This window comes from Phalaenopsis equestris, unplaced genomic scaffold, assembly GCF_001263595.1.
Source record: "Phalaenopsis equestris unplaced genomic scaffold, ASM126359v1 Scaffold000840, whole genome shotgun sequence".
Classification (NCBI taxonomy): domain Eukaryota; kingdom Viridiplantae; phylum Streptophyta; class Magnoliopsida; order Asparagales; family Orchidaceae; genus Phalaenopsis; species Phalaenopsis equestris.
The window spans coordinates 1,155,856-1,176,156 of NW_018165280.1; the positions used below are offsets into that span (position 1 = coordinate 1,155,856).

The 20,301-nt window shown below is 37.2% G+C and overlaps 2 protein-coding genes across 3 annotated transcripts in view; one reads left to right on the top strand and one right to left on the bottom strand.

Moving 5' to 3' along the window:
• The first annotated feature begins 1,150 nt into the window (after positions 1 to 1,150).
• Positions 1,151 to 3,130, top strand: LOC110031779 (protein MARD1-like). The gene is made up of 2 exons (XM_020735177.1): positions 1,151 to 2,662; positions 2,843 to 3,130. The coding sequence occupies exons 1-2, from the start codon at positions 1,935 to 1,937 to the stop codon at positions 2,943 to 2,945; spliced, it is 831 nt and encodes a 276-aa protein (XP_020590836.1). The 5' UTR covers positions 1,151 to 1,934; the 3' UTR covers positions 2,946 to 3,130.
• A 3,541-nt stretch (positions 3,131 to 6,671) lies between these two features.
• Positions 6,672 to 20,301, bottom strand: part of LOC110031547 (probable RNA helicase SDE3) — a 34,718-nt gene continuing 21,088 nt past the window's right edge. The window contains exon 5 of one of the 2 annotated variants that reach the window (XM_020734797.1): positions 6,672 to 7,310. In XM_020734797.1, the coding sequence (XP_020590456.1) occupies positions 6,819 to 7,310 (492 nt within the window). In that variant the 3' untranslated portion in view covers positions 6,672 to 6,818. Of the gene's footprint in view, positions 7,344 to 20,301 lie in introns of both variants that reach the window. The other variant, XM_020734798.1, reaches the window with a different exon arrangement.

Below are 20,301 nucleotides of genomic sequence, written 5' to 3' on the forward strand. Positions count from 1 at the left end.
AGCACAAACATTAACAAAAAATTAAAAAATTGAGACCTTGTGGAAAAATATAAATAAGAAAAGAATGGAAAATATAATATCAGATAATAAGAGGCAGTAAAAGAAGGGGAAATCTTGAATGTGATAAAATTTCAATTTTAAATTTATTTTAAGATAATTATAATATAAATGATAGCAAATTATTTATTTATATATATTATGTTCAGCTAAAATAAATTTAAAATTTCTAATTATCATTTTGGTTAGTAGTTGAACGAGATATTTCGATCGCATTTTTGTCGATCGAAAAGAGCAAACTTCGAGATTTAGAAATGATAAACTATTGATATGCTATTTTTATCTAAATAGAAAAAGGTGGTTGATAAATAATTTAATTGATAAATATTTTTAAAATTATAAATAGTTACATACGAAACATATAATTTCTATATATTTATATATTTAATGTCAAATTTTTTTTTATATCACATTAAAAAAATAATATTATTTTAATTTCTAAATGGTGACGATATCAAGTCCATACATGTAAAAATTGAAGTTTTAGTGTTAAGATGGCCCACTTATGATGAGCTGGCGCTTGAGGATTGGACAACAGCACCTGTAGCGATTCGTTGCCTCACCACGCGAACCGTGCGGTAGGTTCATGTCCTAACATCTCAAAAATGTGATGATGAAGTTCTGTCCCGGTCCGAGCCGGACCGAATCCCCGTGGTCGAGTTCGTACGACGCCAATTAAGCCGGTAGGGTTGAAAAGGACAAAAAAGTCCGTACAGTTCCATAAAGCAACAGCGGCGTGTCGTCATCTCACCCCGGTTAAGATTTGAGTGCACCCACCGCCGGTAAGGTCACCGCCACCATCGTCCTCATTTCACCCAAAACCTTCAGACGAAAAGCTTTTCATCAGTGATTTCACTTCAAATTTAATTTAAGTTTTTAGATGAATAAAAATTAGGTTTAAATAATTAATTATATGTTATAAGCATTGTAATATAGATTTATTTTTATTAAATTTAAAAGTTCAAATCTGGCGGTAAGCTGCTCCACTGATCCTTGAGATCGAAGGGAAAAAGCAGAGGAAAAAATTAGAATTAATGAAGAAATTAAAAAAAAATTAAAATTTGGCGCAGCTATTAAACAAACAGCTTTCTTTCAGAGTGAATGGCGTTTATCGGGGAAAGAACAAATACTACTCTCTCTCTCTCTCTCTAACTACGCACCCTTTAAAATCAACTCTTCTTCATGGCATCCTCAGCTCCTTCGGCCTGTTTGAGCAGTTTAGGAGATTGAGAGTGAAAAAAGATTTCATTTTTGATGTTTGGAGAAAGAAGAAAGAAAAAAGGAGGGACTTTTATAACTTGAAGGTCTCATCTTCTCGTTTCCTGGTATTTTTTTTATTTGTGTTTGGGTACTGTTTTTGGGGAGCTTTGGTTGAAGTTATGCTGAATCGATAGAATAAGAGAAAGATGAAGTTTTTTTTATATTAATAATCTTTATTCTTCTTAATGGAGAGTAAGTCGGATCGAAGGAAGATTATCGTACTGGTTTTTGCGTCTTAGTTTCAGTTTAATGATCTGTTTACCTTTTGGGTTCTTATTTTTCTGAAGTTTTGAGAGGATTTCATGGGATTTTCTCCTTTGGGCGGTCATCATGTTTGCCAAAAAGAGATAAAAGAGATACCTTGGAGCTTTTCAGTTATCTCTGATACACTACCTGCTGCCATTTCAAAGTGATCTCGGTAGGGATTCCATAATACGTTGCCAGAGCGTTCATATCCATTTCATTGTTTCGTAATCTGAGCTTTGATAAGGAAAAAATCACAAAGGATAGGAAAAAAATCCCTACTTTTTCTTCACCACTTTCCAACTCTACCTCTTTTCTTTTCTGAACTCCCCATTTTCTAAGTAGCCGTTGGAAAAAAAAAAAATTACTACATAATGTCTGATAACTCTTCCATCCTCCCATCTCCCTCCGGGAAGCACACAAATCCTCTCTCCTCTCTCTTTGGTTCTCCAAAACTGTTCATGGGTTTCTCTTCAAAGAGCTTCTTAGACACTGAGGCTTCCATGAGCCCAACTTCCATTCTCGAGACCAAACCCTTCTCTGTCGTTGGCAACAATAGCAGAAAATCTCATTGGGCTATTAATGGCGACTCAAGAGGCGCCATAGGTCTTGCCATAGTTGATGCTCTTACCAAAGAAAAGACTGAGAAGAAAACCTTCAACCAAAGTAGCAGAATGGTGCTATTCGGATCACAGCTTAAGATTCAGATCCCCACCGTACAATCCAACTCCATTTCCCCAACCGGATCTGTTGAGTCCCCTGATACACCAATTGAATTCAGTCTCAAGAACAAGAATCCTGTGAGTTTTGTAGGTGAAGTGAGACCTTCTCCGAGAGTCTTCACAAAGTGTCTTTCTCCAAGGGAGATGGAGCTTTCAGAGGACTACACCTGTGTAATCTCTTATGGACCGAACCCGAAGAAGACTCATATCTTTGACAACTGTATCTTGGAGAGCTGTGGCGACGGATTCATGGCGTCGAAGGAGGAGAACAGGTTCTCAACTGAACAGACCGCAGGGTATTCTTCAGGAGAGGACTTCTTAAGCTTCTGCCATGCTTGTAGGAAGAGCCTTGCGCAGGGAAAGGATATTTTCATGTACAGGTAGGGTTGTATAATCTATACATCTTTTGTTTTGATTTATTTTGAACTTTTATTTCATTTTGTTGGATGCTGTTATAGCTCATGATTGTTGATCTCTGTTCGATGTTCCGTTTCTGAAAATGATGCATTAATGAAATATCAATCAAGAGGGAACGTTAACATAAATTTCTTTTGGTGCAGAGGTGAGAGAGCATTCTGCAGCCATGAATGCCGTCAGAAAGAGATGATTTCTGATGCAGAAGAAGCTGAGAGTCGTTTTGAAGACCTTTTAGATCTTTTCTAGGAGGCAGGGAGGCATGTAGAAGACGAACAGTTAAACTCTTTTTCTTCTTTTTTTTTCTTTTTAACTTCTCTTTATTTGTGTTGGTAGTAAATATGATTGGGTGGTGATTAGTTGCTGCTTATGGGAATTATCTTAACAACAGTGCTTTATTATTGTGTCTTTTTTTGTGGGTGTTTTTGTGTTAATTCTGCCTTCAATTAAAATGGTTGCTTTTGAGCTTTTCTTCTCAGTTTATGGCTATCACTTATTTTTGTTATTTTTCAATATTTACATTGACAGAATTTTTTGGATGTAGTATTTAACTCACCTAACATAAATATATATGTAATATATTCATCATAAATTTGTTAAGCAGGTAAGGAATTCGAACCAAAACTCATATAAGAAAATTTCAAGTTATAGCAGGGTTAAACACAGTTATTAAGTTGGGGGTTCATTCATTGGATGGAAAATGAGTGCACTGCATTCATGTTGTATTGAATTTTGGAGATGTAGGCCTTCGGTCAGATGGATTTCAAATGCAGTACGAAATTGCAATGTATTTGTAATTCATTTCTTCGCTCATTTTCAGTGTATGAATTTGTGTGAATTCCAAATACACTGCGAAATGTAAAGGGTTTTTGGTTGTTGCTGCTGCTGCTGGCTTTGCCCGCAACCAGTCATCACTGTCAAGAACTCCCAGCCATTGTTCACCTGCTTGTTGTTGGTCGCCCACTTGCAGTCATAACTCACCTGTCACCTCCGACCACCCAATAGCCTTGGTCCCTACAGCCGCCCACCACAAACGACATCACCACCGACATCCAGCCGCAAAAAAGAAAAGAAAAAGAAAAAAAAAAGAAAAAAAGAGAATTTATTTTACATTAATTTTGTTTCATTTCAAATATATATATATATATATATATGAGGTCAAATATTTATTTTATATTTAACCAAACAATACAATACATTAATTCTACAGTGCATTACTTTTTCACCAAACCCATTAGTCTTTTCTGTTGAATTTAACCTAGCCCAAATCTTGCTAGGGATGACTTGAACCTCAACATAAATAACGGGAGCCCCTCTAAGCATCTTCTAAGAGGAATTTATATGCATACAACTAAACTTTTATATATGTTTAAATATCTAACATCTAAACTTCAATTTTTACATATATGACGCCTTATCTATGCATAAATAAGTATATTTCATTTTTTTTAAGCTACTATAGTGGTATTTTTTGTGTGATATTTAGTATTTGGGTGGTATAAATATAAAAACTAAAGTTTATATGTTGGATATGTAAATGCATAAGAATTTGGAAGATATGCATGTAAATGTCCCAAAATAATAATTACAAAAAGAGAACACCAAGCACAACAAGTTTGGTAGTTTTTTTTTTAAGCATTAAATTGTATTTTTGTTTGGTGATCAAATGATTCTCAAGCTTGTTTTTAATGATGAAATGAACTATTTTAATTGATTTTTTTTTTAGAAGATAGCTAGAGTTAGACCTGAAAAATTTGAGCATGTTGTATAAAAATGGTCTTAATTTATTAGAATTAAATGAATATATGACACTCAATAGGACAATTGAAAAAAAAGGATTCATTTAGCCTAACCCACTTAGTGGGATAAAGGCTTGTTGTCGTTGTAAAAAGTTTAGTTTCTAGGAGCCAACTTGAATATTCTAAGAACACAAAATAAATATTTTTTTATATATGTTGAAAAAAAAAACATATATTTTTTTGTCTAATGTGTAATCCCGTCATGATGTTTTAACAAAATACTTACATCAAGTTCAAATAATTTAATTGATCTCTTTGCATGCATGTTATTATTAAAATTAAGTTCAGTTACTTCAGTATATCATGAAATCATGGGATCCTTCTAGAATATAGCATATGATATTAAAAATTAAATTACTTTATTAATCAAATATAAAATAAAAACATTATATGTGGGACATTCCATATAATTTTTTTTATATCCCATTCTAGTTTAACTACTTTAGTTGTGTATTGGATATCATACTCAGCAATGGTGATAAAATCTTCTATCCATCAATAAGATTTCAAATATAATTATTAATCATCTAATCTTAATTAATATTTTACCAATTGCAATCAGAAACACAATTCTTCATATCCAAAAATATCTTACTAATTAGCTCCTAGCCATCATTCATGTTTCATCCACAAGGAGCAAGTCATGATTATGAGATAGCATGGCTAAAATCTTAAAGGTGTGCTTGCATGAATATTTTGAATATGGTTGTCAGCAAAAGATTTTCCCATAACTATTGATTATTGTATCCCAAATTAATAAACATACATTAGCCCTAAAAAAAAAAATAATAATAATACCACTCATTAAGGTCCATAAAATATCATCCTTATCTTCCTGATGTGGTCCCAAGTCTGCACCATCTTTCAACAATTATCAAGACTTTAGGTATCTTTCATCAAACAAATGGGGCAATCAAGCATTCATACTTTCTATATAAAGCATCCAATCATGATAAATTGAAAAATACATTGATATTGGTCCAGAAAAAGCATTACATAGCCCATCTATTCCATCATCAACCTCCAAAGGGCATCATAGACAATAACTACACTATCCACTCATCTTCACACACCAATATTGCTCTATCTTCAACTAATATTATTAGATGCACCTTTTTATACAGCACTAATCCCTTAAACTATCTTCATCACATAAATAAACTTCTTACTAAAAGTCATCTCCTAAAGAAAGCCCAAATCAAGCATAAAAGCACACATGTTAATTTCTATTCAAAAAAGAAAAAAAAAACCTCTTAGAACAACTATCTAGAGGGTATAAATCCAACAAATAAAGTTCTTCTGATGTAAAATTTATGCAACGGTTGAATAAAAGAAAAGAGAAAGCTTGAAAGTACATCAGCATAGCGCAAAATTTTGAAGCTTTGTAAATGTGACTTTTGAGGGGATTGAACAAATTTCGATATTCTTTCCTTCTTCGGTGAATAGAAAAGCATTATTAATATTTCAGACTCAGTAGGGAATTGTGTAGCAATAAGAGGAAGTTCTTAAATGTGGGTGTCAGATGACCACTAATTGAGTTTGGACGGGCTTGCAATACTCCTAAGCAGGGTAGCTGAGTTGGGTATTGAACCTGCTGGGTGGTGGGACAGACTTGTGAGTTTAGATCTATGCCTGAGACACACCAGACTCAATTGGGGAAAGAATGAGGCCAATATTACACTCCAGTAAATAAAGCTTTTTCTATTTGGAAATTTACGCACATACCACACAATTCTTGTGTATTTACATATCTTACACCTAAACTTTAATTTTTACATTTATACCACACTAATCTTTTATATCACATCATAAATACCATAAAACTAACTTTTTAAAAGTGAAATATACATTTTTATGCACAGGTAAGGTGGCATTGAAATTTAGATGGTATATATGTAAATACATATTAGTTGTCTGGTATGTATGTAAATCAAATATATCACCCAATTCCTATGCATTTACATATCTGTATCACCCAAATCTCTCATATCTAAAAAAAAGAAGAAGCCATCAGTTTAATTTTTACAAGTGAAATACACATTTTCATGTATAGAGAATGTGGTACATATGCATGTAAAAATTGACGTTTAGGCATTAGATATCTAAATAAATAAGAATAGAGTGGAATGTATGCAAGTCTTCCATTTTTTATTTATTATGGGTTTATACTCAAGAGTTGACTAAGATAAAGAAAGTTTATATGACCAAATATCGAGTTGTTCAATGAATACACTAATTTGCTTACCACCCTAACATACAAAATCAAGCTTCATAGATACTTTTAACTCCAAAAAATCAAGCAAAATAACATTCCAAAGCACGATCAATCCCAACCTGTGGAGGTGCAGGTCATACCTTTCCATTCAATTTCCATCTTGAAGGGTGTAGAGCAATCATGGCCAGCTCCATCAAAATTGTTTGTTTCATCCTCCACTTCTGCTTTGATAGATCCGTAATGGTCAATGGAAGAATCATTCCGAGCGGAACTATCAGCACTGTCATATTTATCGGAATTAAATTTGGAGTCATTTCCCAACCATTTTCCCTCATTTGGGTGCTCTACAGATTCACCGAATTCAACATCTTCAACATCTTTGTAGTTATATGGTTTTGTGACTTCATCTCCCCATTCAACTCGTTTGGAACAATGGAATGAATCTTCTCCCCATTCAACTCCTTCAGAGTTTGGCTTTTGTGGAAGAAAATGGGGCGAGAATGGCCTGCAAAAATCTTCTCTCTCCAGAGAAGGAAGAGAGCATCCCTGATACGAACCATTATCTACACAAAGCCTCAATAGCTTCTCCCAGTAAGGATCCTAAAAAAAGAATAGATCGGTGTAGTCGTAAACCTATTAGATTTAGTTTGGGATGAGTTAATATAAATTTTAATTCATTATTCAAACGATCTAATAGGTTTAAGATATATTCTGAATAAGTTCTGGTAAGGACAATCTCAAAAAAACATTTTTTTTTCTATTTTTCCAAATGATTTCATGAAAATAACAGTGAATCTGACAATTTATTTGAGTTTCACCAAAAAGAAAATCTGCTCTATACTACTAACATTAACCTTCTGGCCCAGTAGTATTGTCTTTCGAATGAACCAAGAAAAAAAATCTTGAATTGTTAAAGCAATTGGTGCCGCTATAAAAAATCTACACTGATGATAACTCTAGAGAAAATACAAAAAATAGCATAAATTCCAGCAGACCACAAAGTCGACAATTGCAGACCACTTTTGTTTCATATGATACATGAATGTTCTCCATGAAAATATTCAAAACTAAGTCCTACACGAAATTTATTGCAAATGGGAAAGAAAGAAGTATGCATTTTGAAGAGGTAAATTATCTACTTCCCAAGTCTCAATCCATTAAGCATGACAGCACAAGGGAACGATGAAGTGCCGCCAACAAAACAACAGCGCAGAAAAATTAAGGCATTGTATTAATGCAGCGTACTAAGTGTTATGCTCAAGCATGCACAATAATAGTTGAAAATTAATGAAAAGATGTTTTGGTTTTATTTTCGGTTTTTTTTTCTTTTTGAATGTTTTCCTTGGATAAAGGTAAATACTGATGGTAACTGGTGGAGTGGAGGTGGTGGTGCTCGGGGTGTTTTCAGATCTTGCTCTGGTAAATTATTTTGTTCCTTTTCTTCGCCTTGTCTAGTTGTTTGCGCCATGGATGCTGAATTATATTAAGTTTGGATGGCTTTACATGTGGTTGTCATCTTTAAATGGAAATTCCTGCTTATAGAATTGGATTCTACTGTGCTCCTGGATATTCTCAGAAATGATAAAGACCCACCTTGGTATCTTTTTGTCTATTTAAGTAAAAATCAAACATCTCTCCACAAAAATTGTTACTTCCTGGAATTATGCCCCAAGGGAAGCTAATAGACCTGCCAATTTTCTTGCTACAACTGCTGCTAGGGATATGCAAGTAACATTACAATGCAAACCTCATCCTCATCTCAAATATTTGCTTAATGATGATAATATGAATTTACCATTTCTTAGAATTTGTTCTGGCTAACCTTTTTTTCTGAACAGTTTCCTCATATAGACAAAAAGTTCTCTCTTTGGGGATGTGCATTTGAGGTTCAAGAATGTTAGATCTACTTGTTTGCTTTGTCTGTCATTACAAATTGCTGTTGTGGGATTGCTGTTGTGGGAGGGAGGAGGGAGTTAAATGGAGGTCTACATGGTTTCTGATGAACCTACTATAACTTGTTTTAATGGGCTTATTGAGAGATTTCTTTCCTTCCACCTATTCAAACTCTCACCTTAACCTCTACTGTTGTTGCTGTATTTTTGCATTTTCTGTATTAACTTCACAGAAGGAGGAGATTAGAAGATGGAACTTTTTTGATATGTTGCTATTGGTGATTTCTTTCCTTACACCTTTTCAAACTTTTACATTAGGCCCTACAGCCACTAAGTTTCTAGTGCATTACTGTCCTGTGGGATTAGATGGCTGCTTTTTTTTTTTTAAGACTGAAGCAACTGCTTGCTTCCTATTGATCTACAGAAACCTGGCTTATTTGGCTACTATTAGGACATGTTGTCTTTGCATTTAGTCAAAAGTTTACCTTCTCTGCTGCTGTTGTTTCTTCCCGGAGGCAGAGATGTTTTCTTTTGCAGATGATATGAAGCAGTTGATCTTTGGATAGATGAAAATGCATGCTATCTACTTATTATAGTGGATTCTGCTCGTATTGCCTGCTATTTGGTGTTAATCTCAACACACCAAATCTATGCCTTAACTCTAGAGATGGTGCAACCGATTGTAGTGATCAATATTTGTGAAAATGGAGAAATTCCAGCTTAATACAGGATGGGGGCACAGTTGTTGGTTGCTGAATATTGATTCTGTCTCTGTAAGGTTTAAAATTCCTTATTTCTGCTTGTCTGCTATCTCCTTTAATTATTTTGGATACAGGTACAATTTCATGGAGTGGATGTGGGGATGGACTCATCTAGATAGCTTGTTAGAATGAAGTACCTACATGGTATGTCTTTTTTCTACTGATTTATGGTTTTCCCTTTTGTCTTTGTCCACCGGTGCAGGTACACTTTTTTTTTGGGGATCTTCTACAAAGTATAAGTATATAGAGTATATATTTTGGAGTTTTTATTTTAGGGTATGCTTGTAATTGTTTTGGAGATTCTTTTTGCATTCTTGTACCTCTGGTGTGGTGGAACCCTTTTGGGTGTGTAGTTTATCTTTTTTGGGTTTTGTAGTGGGATCCACCAACCAAACAACCTTGTACCTTTTGATTTGATGAAATAAAATTATCTCCGGATTTTAAAATATATATATATAAAGATTCTTCTCTCTAACCCTAAGAAAACCAAATAGTAGGGCTTTTTCGGTTTGGGTGTGTGTGTGTAAGAGATAAAGATTTTACATCCTAACCGTAAGAAATCCAAAGTGTTGCTTAGGATTTGTTTGGGATCAATTTTGTTTTTTTTTTATTTTTTATTTTTTATTTTTTATTATTTCATTTATTTTTAAAAAAATATTTGTTTGGTGTATTTTTTACATTTTTTTTTATTTTTTTCTAAAAATAAATTAATATATTTTTGAAAACACTCAAAGCAACTTTTAGGTTTTTGAGTATTCTTTAAGACAACCAAATTCTAATCATATAGCCAACCATGTTTTGCTTCAAAAAAAAAACGACAAATAGAAGATAAAACACAATTTATTCCAAACTGGCCCTTAATAAAGCTTGTGGATTCAATCTGATAAGATTGTCGATCAAGTTCAATATTATCGATCGCCCCCTTTCTTTTCTTTTCCTTTCTTTTTTTTTTGTTCTTGCGAAATTCCTTCATTTTAATTGTTGCGAGTGCCGAATCTTGTGACAAATTCAAATCAGATACAACAAAAAAAATTTTCTAGAGCGCCCAAATCGAAATATCAATTGGAGCCAAATCCTTCATCAAAATATCAATTATTGAGTTGATATTAAGATTTCAGTTCTGCTTGAAATTCGAGGTTGAAACCTTGAGAAAATACTAAATTTGCTGGAAATTGCAAGTGAAAGAGCATTGAACAAGAGGGGGAGCAGAAAAAGGATAGCATTATTGAAAAACAAAGTTTTGTCCTCCAATAACTAATGTCACAATTTACTACTAACGGGGCTGAAATATAAGTTGAAAGAAAATAAAGAGAAAACTGCAGAGAAAACAAAAAGGCACAAGATACTTTATTCATCAGTTGACTGAAAGATGGTTTCCTTTACATTGCCGCATACTATTACAGAGTAGAGATATATTTAGTAAAGTTTGGTAAACAACGGATAGAAAAAAAATAATGATAATGCGGATTCGGAGGGCCGTTACAGATGAACATCTGGGATAAATGCAAAGCGAAGTAGTGGCAGAGCGATGTTCTACAAGCACATGAATGGATGATGACAGTTGCCCTCAAAAACCGAATATGGCTGTGGATTATGAGTTTGTCCGGAAGGGTGAAGAATCAAGACTGTGATAGATCTTTAGTGAAGACATAAAACATGATCTGGTGTGGCAATATGATTGAATGAAATGGCTTTAGAAATGTAATAGTTGACGAAATGGTGGTCAGTTTGACATGGGGCAGGCTCGTGCAGACCATTGGATCTGACAGCAGGGTGCCAATCCAACCTTTCCCTGAATCGGTCAGTCCACTTTACTTATTTTGCACCCACCTCCTCATCACGACCCCGCATCGTTCGCTACTCCTTCCCCGCCCCTTGTCGTAATCTCCCATAGCCACTTCTCCTAGTCGTTGCGCCTCTTCAAATACCTTTCTTTTCTTCTCCTCCTTCCTTCCTAGGTTGTCTCCCTTCCTACCTATTTATACATGTTCTTTCTTAGGTCTAAGCAATGGTTTTTGGTTTTCTGATTTCAGGTATTGCTCCTGGTGTTTTTCCTCTTTTGAGGGTTGTATCCTTCGACGGTTTGGTGCTACGGCTATATCCCGCCAAGGTGGTGTGTATTTCCACCCCTTTCCCTCCTCTTGGCGTTATCCTCCCTCCACTATCGTACTCATGCTGCTCTTCTAGATGTTGCCTTCCATTTCCACGGATCCCCTAGTCCGCCAAAGCACCTCCAGGTGCCATTCAGAGCTCCTCTAGGCTAAACCCTCCTTCCTGCGCCTCCTCCAGCAAGCAGCAGGTCGCTCCGAACCTTCCCTGCCCACTTCGCAGCCACTTCCAGCACCCAGCAGCAGTCATTCCGCCACTGCCTCCCTACCCGGTGCTTCGTACGGCAGACCGCCGACCATTCCAGGGCCCCCCAGCACCACTCCGGTCACTGCAGGTCACCCCGACGATCGTAAACCACTGTTGACTCCTCACCTGCCACACCAGTGACTTCTCAGCCGCCGCCGTTGCTGCCCAGGACTGTTTCTGATCTATGCTTAGTCCACTTTCTGCAATCACTAGTTTGTTTTATTGTTTATGTGTTTGTTTTATTGTTTATGCATTCATGTTTGTTGTTTTTGTGTCCTCGCTGATTGGGAAGCACCATTGTACTCCTCTTTTAAAATTTCAACAATAAAATTAGTCGCATCTGAGTCATGGTTTGGGTCAACTCCGGTATCATTTAGCATCAGAGCTAGCCCAACCCTAGTCCTACCCTAACATCCTCCCTACCCAATCCACCAAGACTTTATTTCTCTTCCCTTTGTTTCTTTTCTTATTGTTTTTTTCTCGTTCCTTCTCTCGTCTCTTCCCCGAAACACTTCCAATCATGTTGCCACATCGATATGCGCCGGAAATAGCCCGAGAAGAAACACAATGAGAGAAATGTCTCTTACAATAAGGACTGACCGAGATGGACGATGGGACTCAAGGCGACGTTACTCTCGACCGTGACATCGAGAGTCGAAGTGATCACAACGACGACCTAAATCCGTTTCACCGTGATGACGTCAGCGATAACAAATATCGCCCACACCGCTTTAGCATTCACTAGCACAGGAAACCATCAGAGGAGTCCACGTTTGACACCCCTCTAGATTTAGGCATCAAAAAGAGCCTACCAGAATTCAATGGAAGCATGGGCCCCGACGACTTCATTGATTGGTTGCAAGAGATCGAACACATCTTTGACTATAAGGAGATACCTGAGGACAAACGAGTTAAGTTTGCCGCTATCAAACTAAAGAAAAATGCATCGTTATGGTAGGACGCCTTGCAACGACAACAACAATGCGACGAGGACAACAAGATCACTAAATTGACGAAAATGAAGGTCGTGCAAAAAAAAAAAAAAAAAACTGACGCCACACTTTCACCTGGATATGTTCCTTCGGCTCCACAACCTACAACAACGTGACCATCGGTCGAGAAATTCACAGCACAATTCAATCATCTATAGATGAAGTGCAACCTAGCCAAGCAAGAGGAGTACAAATCGTCCGCTATCTCAGAGGTCTAAAGCCTGTCGTTAGCAACATTGTCCAACTCTAACCATACTGAACGCTAAACAATGTCTAAACCCTCGCATTAAAAGTGAAACGACTGCAGTAGTAAACCAAATCTCAAAACTCCTTCCGCCAGTAGTTGAAATACAAACCATTACCCCAAATCACACCTATCAACAAAACCATGACGGAAGCTGGCAAGTCATTACCGGGAAGCACGAAAATCACCTCTAGCGGCACGAAACTCGAAAGAGAAAGTACTTCCAGGACAATTCGTGCACGAAAAATGTTTTAGGTGCCACGGGTACAACCACATCGCTACCAATTACCCCACCACCAGCGTTGTCTCATTTACTGAAGAATGCGTTCTTGAAGAAGTCACGCAAGTCGAGGAAGCCCAATCTGAGGATTGTTCGGAAGAAGCATCGCTTCTCCCTATAGAAGAAGGCGAACTATTAGTCATACAACATCATTCGTACTACATGCACAGTCAAAGGAAAAATCTGCACTTTAATCATCGATGGCGGTAGTTGCGAAAACATCGTCTCCACCCCAATGGTTAAGAAGCTAGGTTTAACCACACAAAAACATTCACAATCCTACTCTCTCACTTGGCTCAAAAAGGGGAACGAGATTCAAGTTGATCAACAATGCTTAGTCAAATTCTCCATCGGCAATCAACTACAAGAGCAAGTATGGTGTTGATGTAATCCCAATGGATGCATCTTACATTCTTCTAGGGAGACCATGATAATTGGACCGAAAAACAAAGCATGATGACTTCAAAGGCTACGCATTCAAGAAGGATGGAAAATACATCATGTTATTGCCTGTAACAGATGCGCGAGCCACGATCGACACTGAAGACGCATTAATCTCACAAGCAACTTTTCTACAATCAGCTCAAGATGCATGGATAACACTAGCTCTGGTCCTCCTAGAAGGTATGGACCAGGATAGTGAGATACCCACACAACTTTAACCACTCCACATTTTCAAGACGTCATCACCGAAGATCTCTCAATCGGATTACCTCTACTGCGGGACATCTAGCATGTCATCGGCCTCATACCAGGGTACAGAAACTCCGATGTCAAGATCTTGTTAAGAGGAATTAGTACGTAAAAGCACCAATTCATCTAATGTCCCCGCCCTCATCGTACCCAAAAAAGATGGCTCCAAGTAGATGTGCATTGACAATCATGTCATCAACAAAATTACAATCAATATCGTTTTCTAATACCATGACTCGACGATCTCTTAGATCCGTCGAACGACGCAACCGTCTTCTCAAAAATTAACCTTCGAAGCAGTTATAATCAGATCAGAATGCGACCAGAAGACGAGTGGAAGACCGCCTTCAAGACTCGAGATGGCCTTTATGAATGGACAGTCATGCCTTTCGGCTTGTCCAATGCGCACTACACCTTCATGCATCTAATGAATCAACTCTTTCGAGCTCATATTAAAAAATTCGAGGTGGACTATTTTGATGATATCTTGATTTATAGTAGATCTGAAGAACATCTGCAGCACCTGCGAGCAGTATTCGAGATCTTATGATCCGAACAACTGTACGCCCAACCCAAAAAATGTCACTTCCTCAAACCAAGTATATTTTTTGGGCTACATTGTGTTTAGCACGAGAATACAAATGGACCCAACAAAGATCAAGGCAATCGTAAGTTGGACCGCACTGCAATCCTTCACCGAGCTTTGACAATTTTTAGGGCTTGCCTCCTACCGAAGATCTGTTCGCAACTTCAACACTAACACTGCCCTCTCACGGAGCAGTTAAAATGAAAATAATTCACATGGACGGTCACAGCCCAGCTCAGCTTTGACACATTGAAGGAAAAGATCATTCAAGCTTCAGTAATTGCCTTACCTGATTTCAACTAACCATTCGAGGTTGATTACGACACGTTTGGCATAGGCATAGGCACTGTACTAAGTCAAGGTGGTCACCTCATTGCCTATTTCAACAAAAAACTAAATGAGACTTGACGAAAATACTCCTAGTGTTCTTGCTCAAGCTCTCAAACACTGGAGTCATTACCTACACACCACCGAGTTCACCCTTTTAACGAATCATGAAGCTAAAAAAATTTTAAATAGTCAAAGCAAACTCAAAGGGCATCGCGCTACCTGGGTGGAATTCTTAGTGTCATTCCAATTCGTACTCAACACAAAACCGGAAATCAAAACCACATCGTGAACGCTCTGAGCTATCATCACCTCATCATCACATCCTCGCAGACGCAAGACGTAGGCTTTGAAGTTATCAAAGACTTATACGAAACCTATGAAGAGTTCCAAAAAAATTTGAGAATAATGTAGAGAGAAACCGCACGGGCAATTCTACAAAGTGAACGTCTACTTGTTTTGCCACAACAAATTATGCATTATTCGATGCTCACGACGCAAAGCTATCATCCAGGATAACCACAAGAGCGGATTATCCAACCATTTTAACAGAGATAAAACTCTCACACTTGTAAAAGAACTTTTTTTTTGCTCTGGCTAACATGAAATGTAGAGCAACACATTTGACATTATAAGATTTGTCATATCCCCAAAACAGACGGACAAAATACAAGATTGTAAACACCATTACCGGTCCCTGAAGCACCTTGGATCGATGTCAGCATTGACTTTGTCACAGGACTTCCACACACACATAAGAATAAGGATTTTGTCATGGTCGTAGTTGATAGTTTCTTGAAGATGGCGCATTTTGTCGTCTGCCGTCGGACATTAAATGCATCTCATATTGTCGATTTGTACTACTTCTGATCGTGACGTTAAATTCTTGAGCCACTTTTGGAGGACCCTCTGGAGTAAATTAGACACTAAACTCCAATTTAGTTCTACAGCACATCCTCAAACAGATGGGCATACCCAAGTTGTTAATAGAAGCCTTGGAAATCTTCTTCATTGTTTCATTTAGAAAAACATCAAACAATGGGATCTCATTCTCGATCAAGTTGAATTTGCCTACAATAGATCAACAAGCTAGACCACAAGACACGCCATTTGAAATTGTGTATGGTCGCAGCCCGATCACGTCCCTTGAATTGGTTCAACTTCTTCCCCTAGCAGATACCAATGAGGATGCTACAGAATGTGTTTACCAAATTCAGCAACTCCACAAAAAAGTTGGGGAAACAATTTCTAAAAAAAACATAAATATCAAGCACAGGCTAAAAAATCCATAAAAAAAGAACCATTAAAGAAGAAGATTGCGTGCGGATCCGCCTTAAGGAGCCATTTCCCGCAGGAACACACGGAAAACTCAAACCCTGAACCAACGAACCTTTCCGCATACTTAAAAAACTCAACGATAATCCTTCCAAAATTGACCTACAAGGCAACTCCAATAATTTGACAACATTCAATGTCATAGATCTCACCCCATACCACGAGAAACTAGATGCTTCAACAACTAATGTCAAAATTCCCACAATCCTAGGAGAGTGTCGTGGGGCAACCTTCTGCAGCCCATTGGATCGGATAACAGAGTGCCGATCCAACCTTTCCCTGGTCCACTCTACTTATTTTGCATTGCCTCCTCATCATGATCTCGCATCATTCGTTACTCCTTCCCCGCCACGCGCCATAATCTCCCACAGCCCGCTCCTCCTAGTCGTTGCGCCTCTTCAACTCCCTTCCTTTTCTTCTCCTCATTCCTTCCTAGGTTGTCCCCCTTCCTCCCTAATTATACACATTCTTTCTCAGGGCTAAGTAGTGGTTTTTGGTTTTATGTGACTTCACGTATTGCTCCCTGTGTTTTCTCTCTTTTGAGGGTTGTATCCTTCGGCGGCGTGGTGCTACGATTGTATCCTGCCAAGATGGTGTGCATCTCCACTCTGTTCCCTCCTCCTGGCATCATCCTCCCTCCACTACAATACTTATGTTGCTCTTCCAAAAGCTGCCTTCCATTTCCCGGCTCCCCCAGTCTGTCGCAACATCCTAACCAGTGGGACACAAAAACAACAAACAAGAATACATAGACCATAAAACTAACACATAAACAGTAAAACAAACTAGTGATTGAACAAAGTGGACTGCACATAGATCAAAAACAGTCTTGAATCGCATCAATAGCGGCTGAGAAGTCAATGGGGTGGCGAGTGACGAGTCAGCAACGGTTGACAATCGTCGAGGCGATCTGCGGTGACTGGAGTGGTGCTGGGAGGCTCTGGAGTGGTCGGCGGTCTGCCGCACGAAGCACCGAAGAGGAGGCAGTGGCGGAATGACTGTTGTTGGGTGTTGGAAGTGGCTGCGAAGTGGGTTGGGAAGGTTCGGAGGGATCTACTGCTTGCTAGAGGAGCGTAGGAAGGAGGGTTGCGCCTTTAGGAGAGTTGAATGGCACCTGGAGGTAAGCGTCATTGTACTCGTCTCTTAAAATTTCAGCAATAAAATTAGTCGCATTTAGGTTGTGGTTTGGGTTAACCCTAGTATAATTTGGTATCAGAACTAGCCCAACCCTAGTCCTACCCTAGCATCCTCCCCGCCCAATCCACCAAAATTTTCTTTCTATTCCCTTTGTTTCTTTTCTTCTTGTCTTCTCCTCCTTCCTTCTCTCGTCTCTTCCCTGAAACACTTCCAATCATGTCGCCACGTTGATATGCGTCGGAGCTAGCCTAGGAAGAAATAGAACAAGAGATCTGTCGCTTACAATAACAATTGACTGAGATGGACGACGGGACTCAAGGCGACATTACTCTTGACCATGACATTGAGAGTCGAAGTGATTGCAACGACGTCCTAAATTCGTTTCACCGCAATGACGTCGACGATGACGAATATTGCTCACGCGCTTTAGCATTCACTATCACAAGAGAGCACATTCGGCGCCCATCGGGATTTCAATATCAAAACGGACCTACCAAAATTTGATGGAAGCATGATCCCCGACGACGATACACAGTGCTCGAGTCATTTAGACCATGTCATCCAATTCACCATGAAGAAAAACTTTTCACTAATGTTGTAAGTCGATGGTCAAGAGAATATGAATAGTTGGCATCTTAGCAATGGGAGTAAAGATCTCGTCATAAACATTGCTATATTATTGTTTAAAAACATAGGCAACAAGATTTGCTATGTACCAACTGATATTAAAGAAATGTTATGCTTGAAGGCCATGAAGTTTGAGATTGAGTAATTTGATGGCACAGAGAGATTTGAATTATAAAGAATCAAGATGTGTAGTGTACTTGTCCAACAAGCTTATGAAAGGTCTCATGGGGAATACCAAGATGTTTTGCATTACAAGTAAAGAAGAAGAGATAGAGATGAATGAGAAAGTCCTCTAAAAATTTTAAATGTATTTGGTGGGAGGAAATAATAACATCAGGTTTACTGCTCAAATTAAAGTTATATGAACAAAAACCTCTCTAATAAATTTTATCAAAAACAAAGGATTTAGTTACTCCCCATGTAAGAAGGTATATCTCATAAATTAAATTAGAATGAATTTTATTACACTATTCAGTATTTAAGAAAAATTGATAAAGTTGTAAATGAACCGAACGCCTGACAAGTTACTTGTGGCATAACTCAATTAGAGCTCAATCATGATCCTTTAATTAACTAATCGAACATACTTGAATATTTTTATAAATACTTGATTGTTAAATGAAAATACTTAAAAAATTTCTGGCTTGATTTGTTAATGATCATGAATAGTAGTATTTAAAACTTGTTAAGTTGCTTGATTAAAGCTTCATTATAGCTCAATGTTGGAGGAGGTGTTACCAAAGATGTGGTATATGACCAAGCTTATTTATAAAACTTATTTGTAAGGCCTATTCAATTCAAGTTTTATTTGCTCAACTCGGCATAATAAAACTTTTTTTTCAAACGAGCTATTCGTCTATAAACCGTTCATCACAACACAAACAAGCTCAAGCTGAGCTCAAACTAAGCTCGAATAGACTTTTGATAAATAAGTTCGAATTTGACCACTATCACAAAAGATCATATTGAGTTTGAGACCAGCTTCAACAAAGTTTTGGTAAACAAGCACAAGCTCTAAAACCTCTTCACTTGACTCAAATTGTCTGAAGCCTAGATATTGATATGATTGATGATAACAAAAATCAAGCTTTATTACTATTGTGCTCTTTACATCTCTTAAAATTATTTTCAATAGGCCATGTTATGAAATCATGATATAATAAGTTAGATATTTCTAATTCACTTCCGTCAAAAGAAAAGAAATTTTTAAACTCGAGTAAAGTAATAAATCAACTAACGGTTAGAGGAGATTATATGAGAAAGGGTTTTCTACTAATCATAGCAAGAGTAAACCTCAAAATGAATTCGAAGAAATTATTTGTTTTTATTAGAAGGAGTGCATTGAAAAACTATTTTGCTTTGAAGGAAAGAGAGCAAAAAGCGAATGATGGCCACAAAAAGGGTATGTTAGCTAATGCAATTGCAACTATATTGTTTTTTGTTTATGAAAATAAAGAATCTCTTTTATAAAGAGCAATAGATTATAGACTTTTGTTCTAATTTAGATATATTATTCATTAACAAAAAAAATAATAAAAAAAAAAACTTATAGAATCAACTTGTTGGTTGAATACAATAATTATAAAGAGCAATAGATTATAGACTCAGCTTGTTCTAATTTAGATATATTTTTCACATACGAGCAAGTTCTACTGCTTGTGTTCACATAGGAAAAGAATCCAAGTGCTATAGTGAAGGTTCTGGCACTGTCAAGTAGAGCACATGATAGTTAAAAATTATCATTGACGGAGTTAAGTATGAGCCAAGTTTGAGGAAGAATCTAATTACTTCAATTGTTGCTACTCGTGTATAGGGCTGTAAACAAGCCGAGCTTGAGCGAGCTCAGGCTTGGCTCGTTGGAAATTGCTTGTGTTCGAAATCGGCTCGTGTTTGAAACCGGCTCGTGAATAGTGAGTTCGTGTTCGACTCGATTTATATATTCATGTTCGTGTTCGGCTCATGTTCGGCTCAAAATTAACTCGTTAAAATTAAACTAAAAAAATATATGTACAGTGTTGAATTCGAACCTGGATCAAATATATGCAAAACAAGACGCATAACCACATTACCACAAGAGCAGTTACGATTTAAACATAGATATAAATATATATAATATATTATTATATAAATAATATGTATAATATATTATTATATAAATAATTATATAATTTTTTTTAATTCGAGCTAAAACGAGCCGAACACGAGCGAACTGTGTTCGGCTCGTTTATAATTTGAGCTTTAAAAATTTATTTGTGTTCAGCTCGTTTACTTAACGAACGAGTCGAACACGAGCTACTTAACGAGCCGAACACGAGCTGTTCGCGAACAACGAGCTTTTTTGACGGCCTTACTCGTGTAGAGA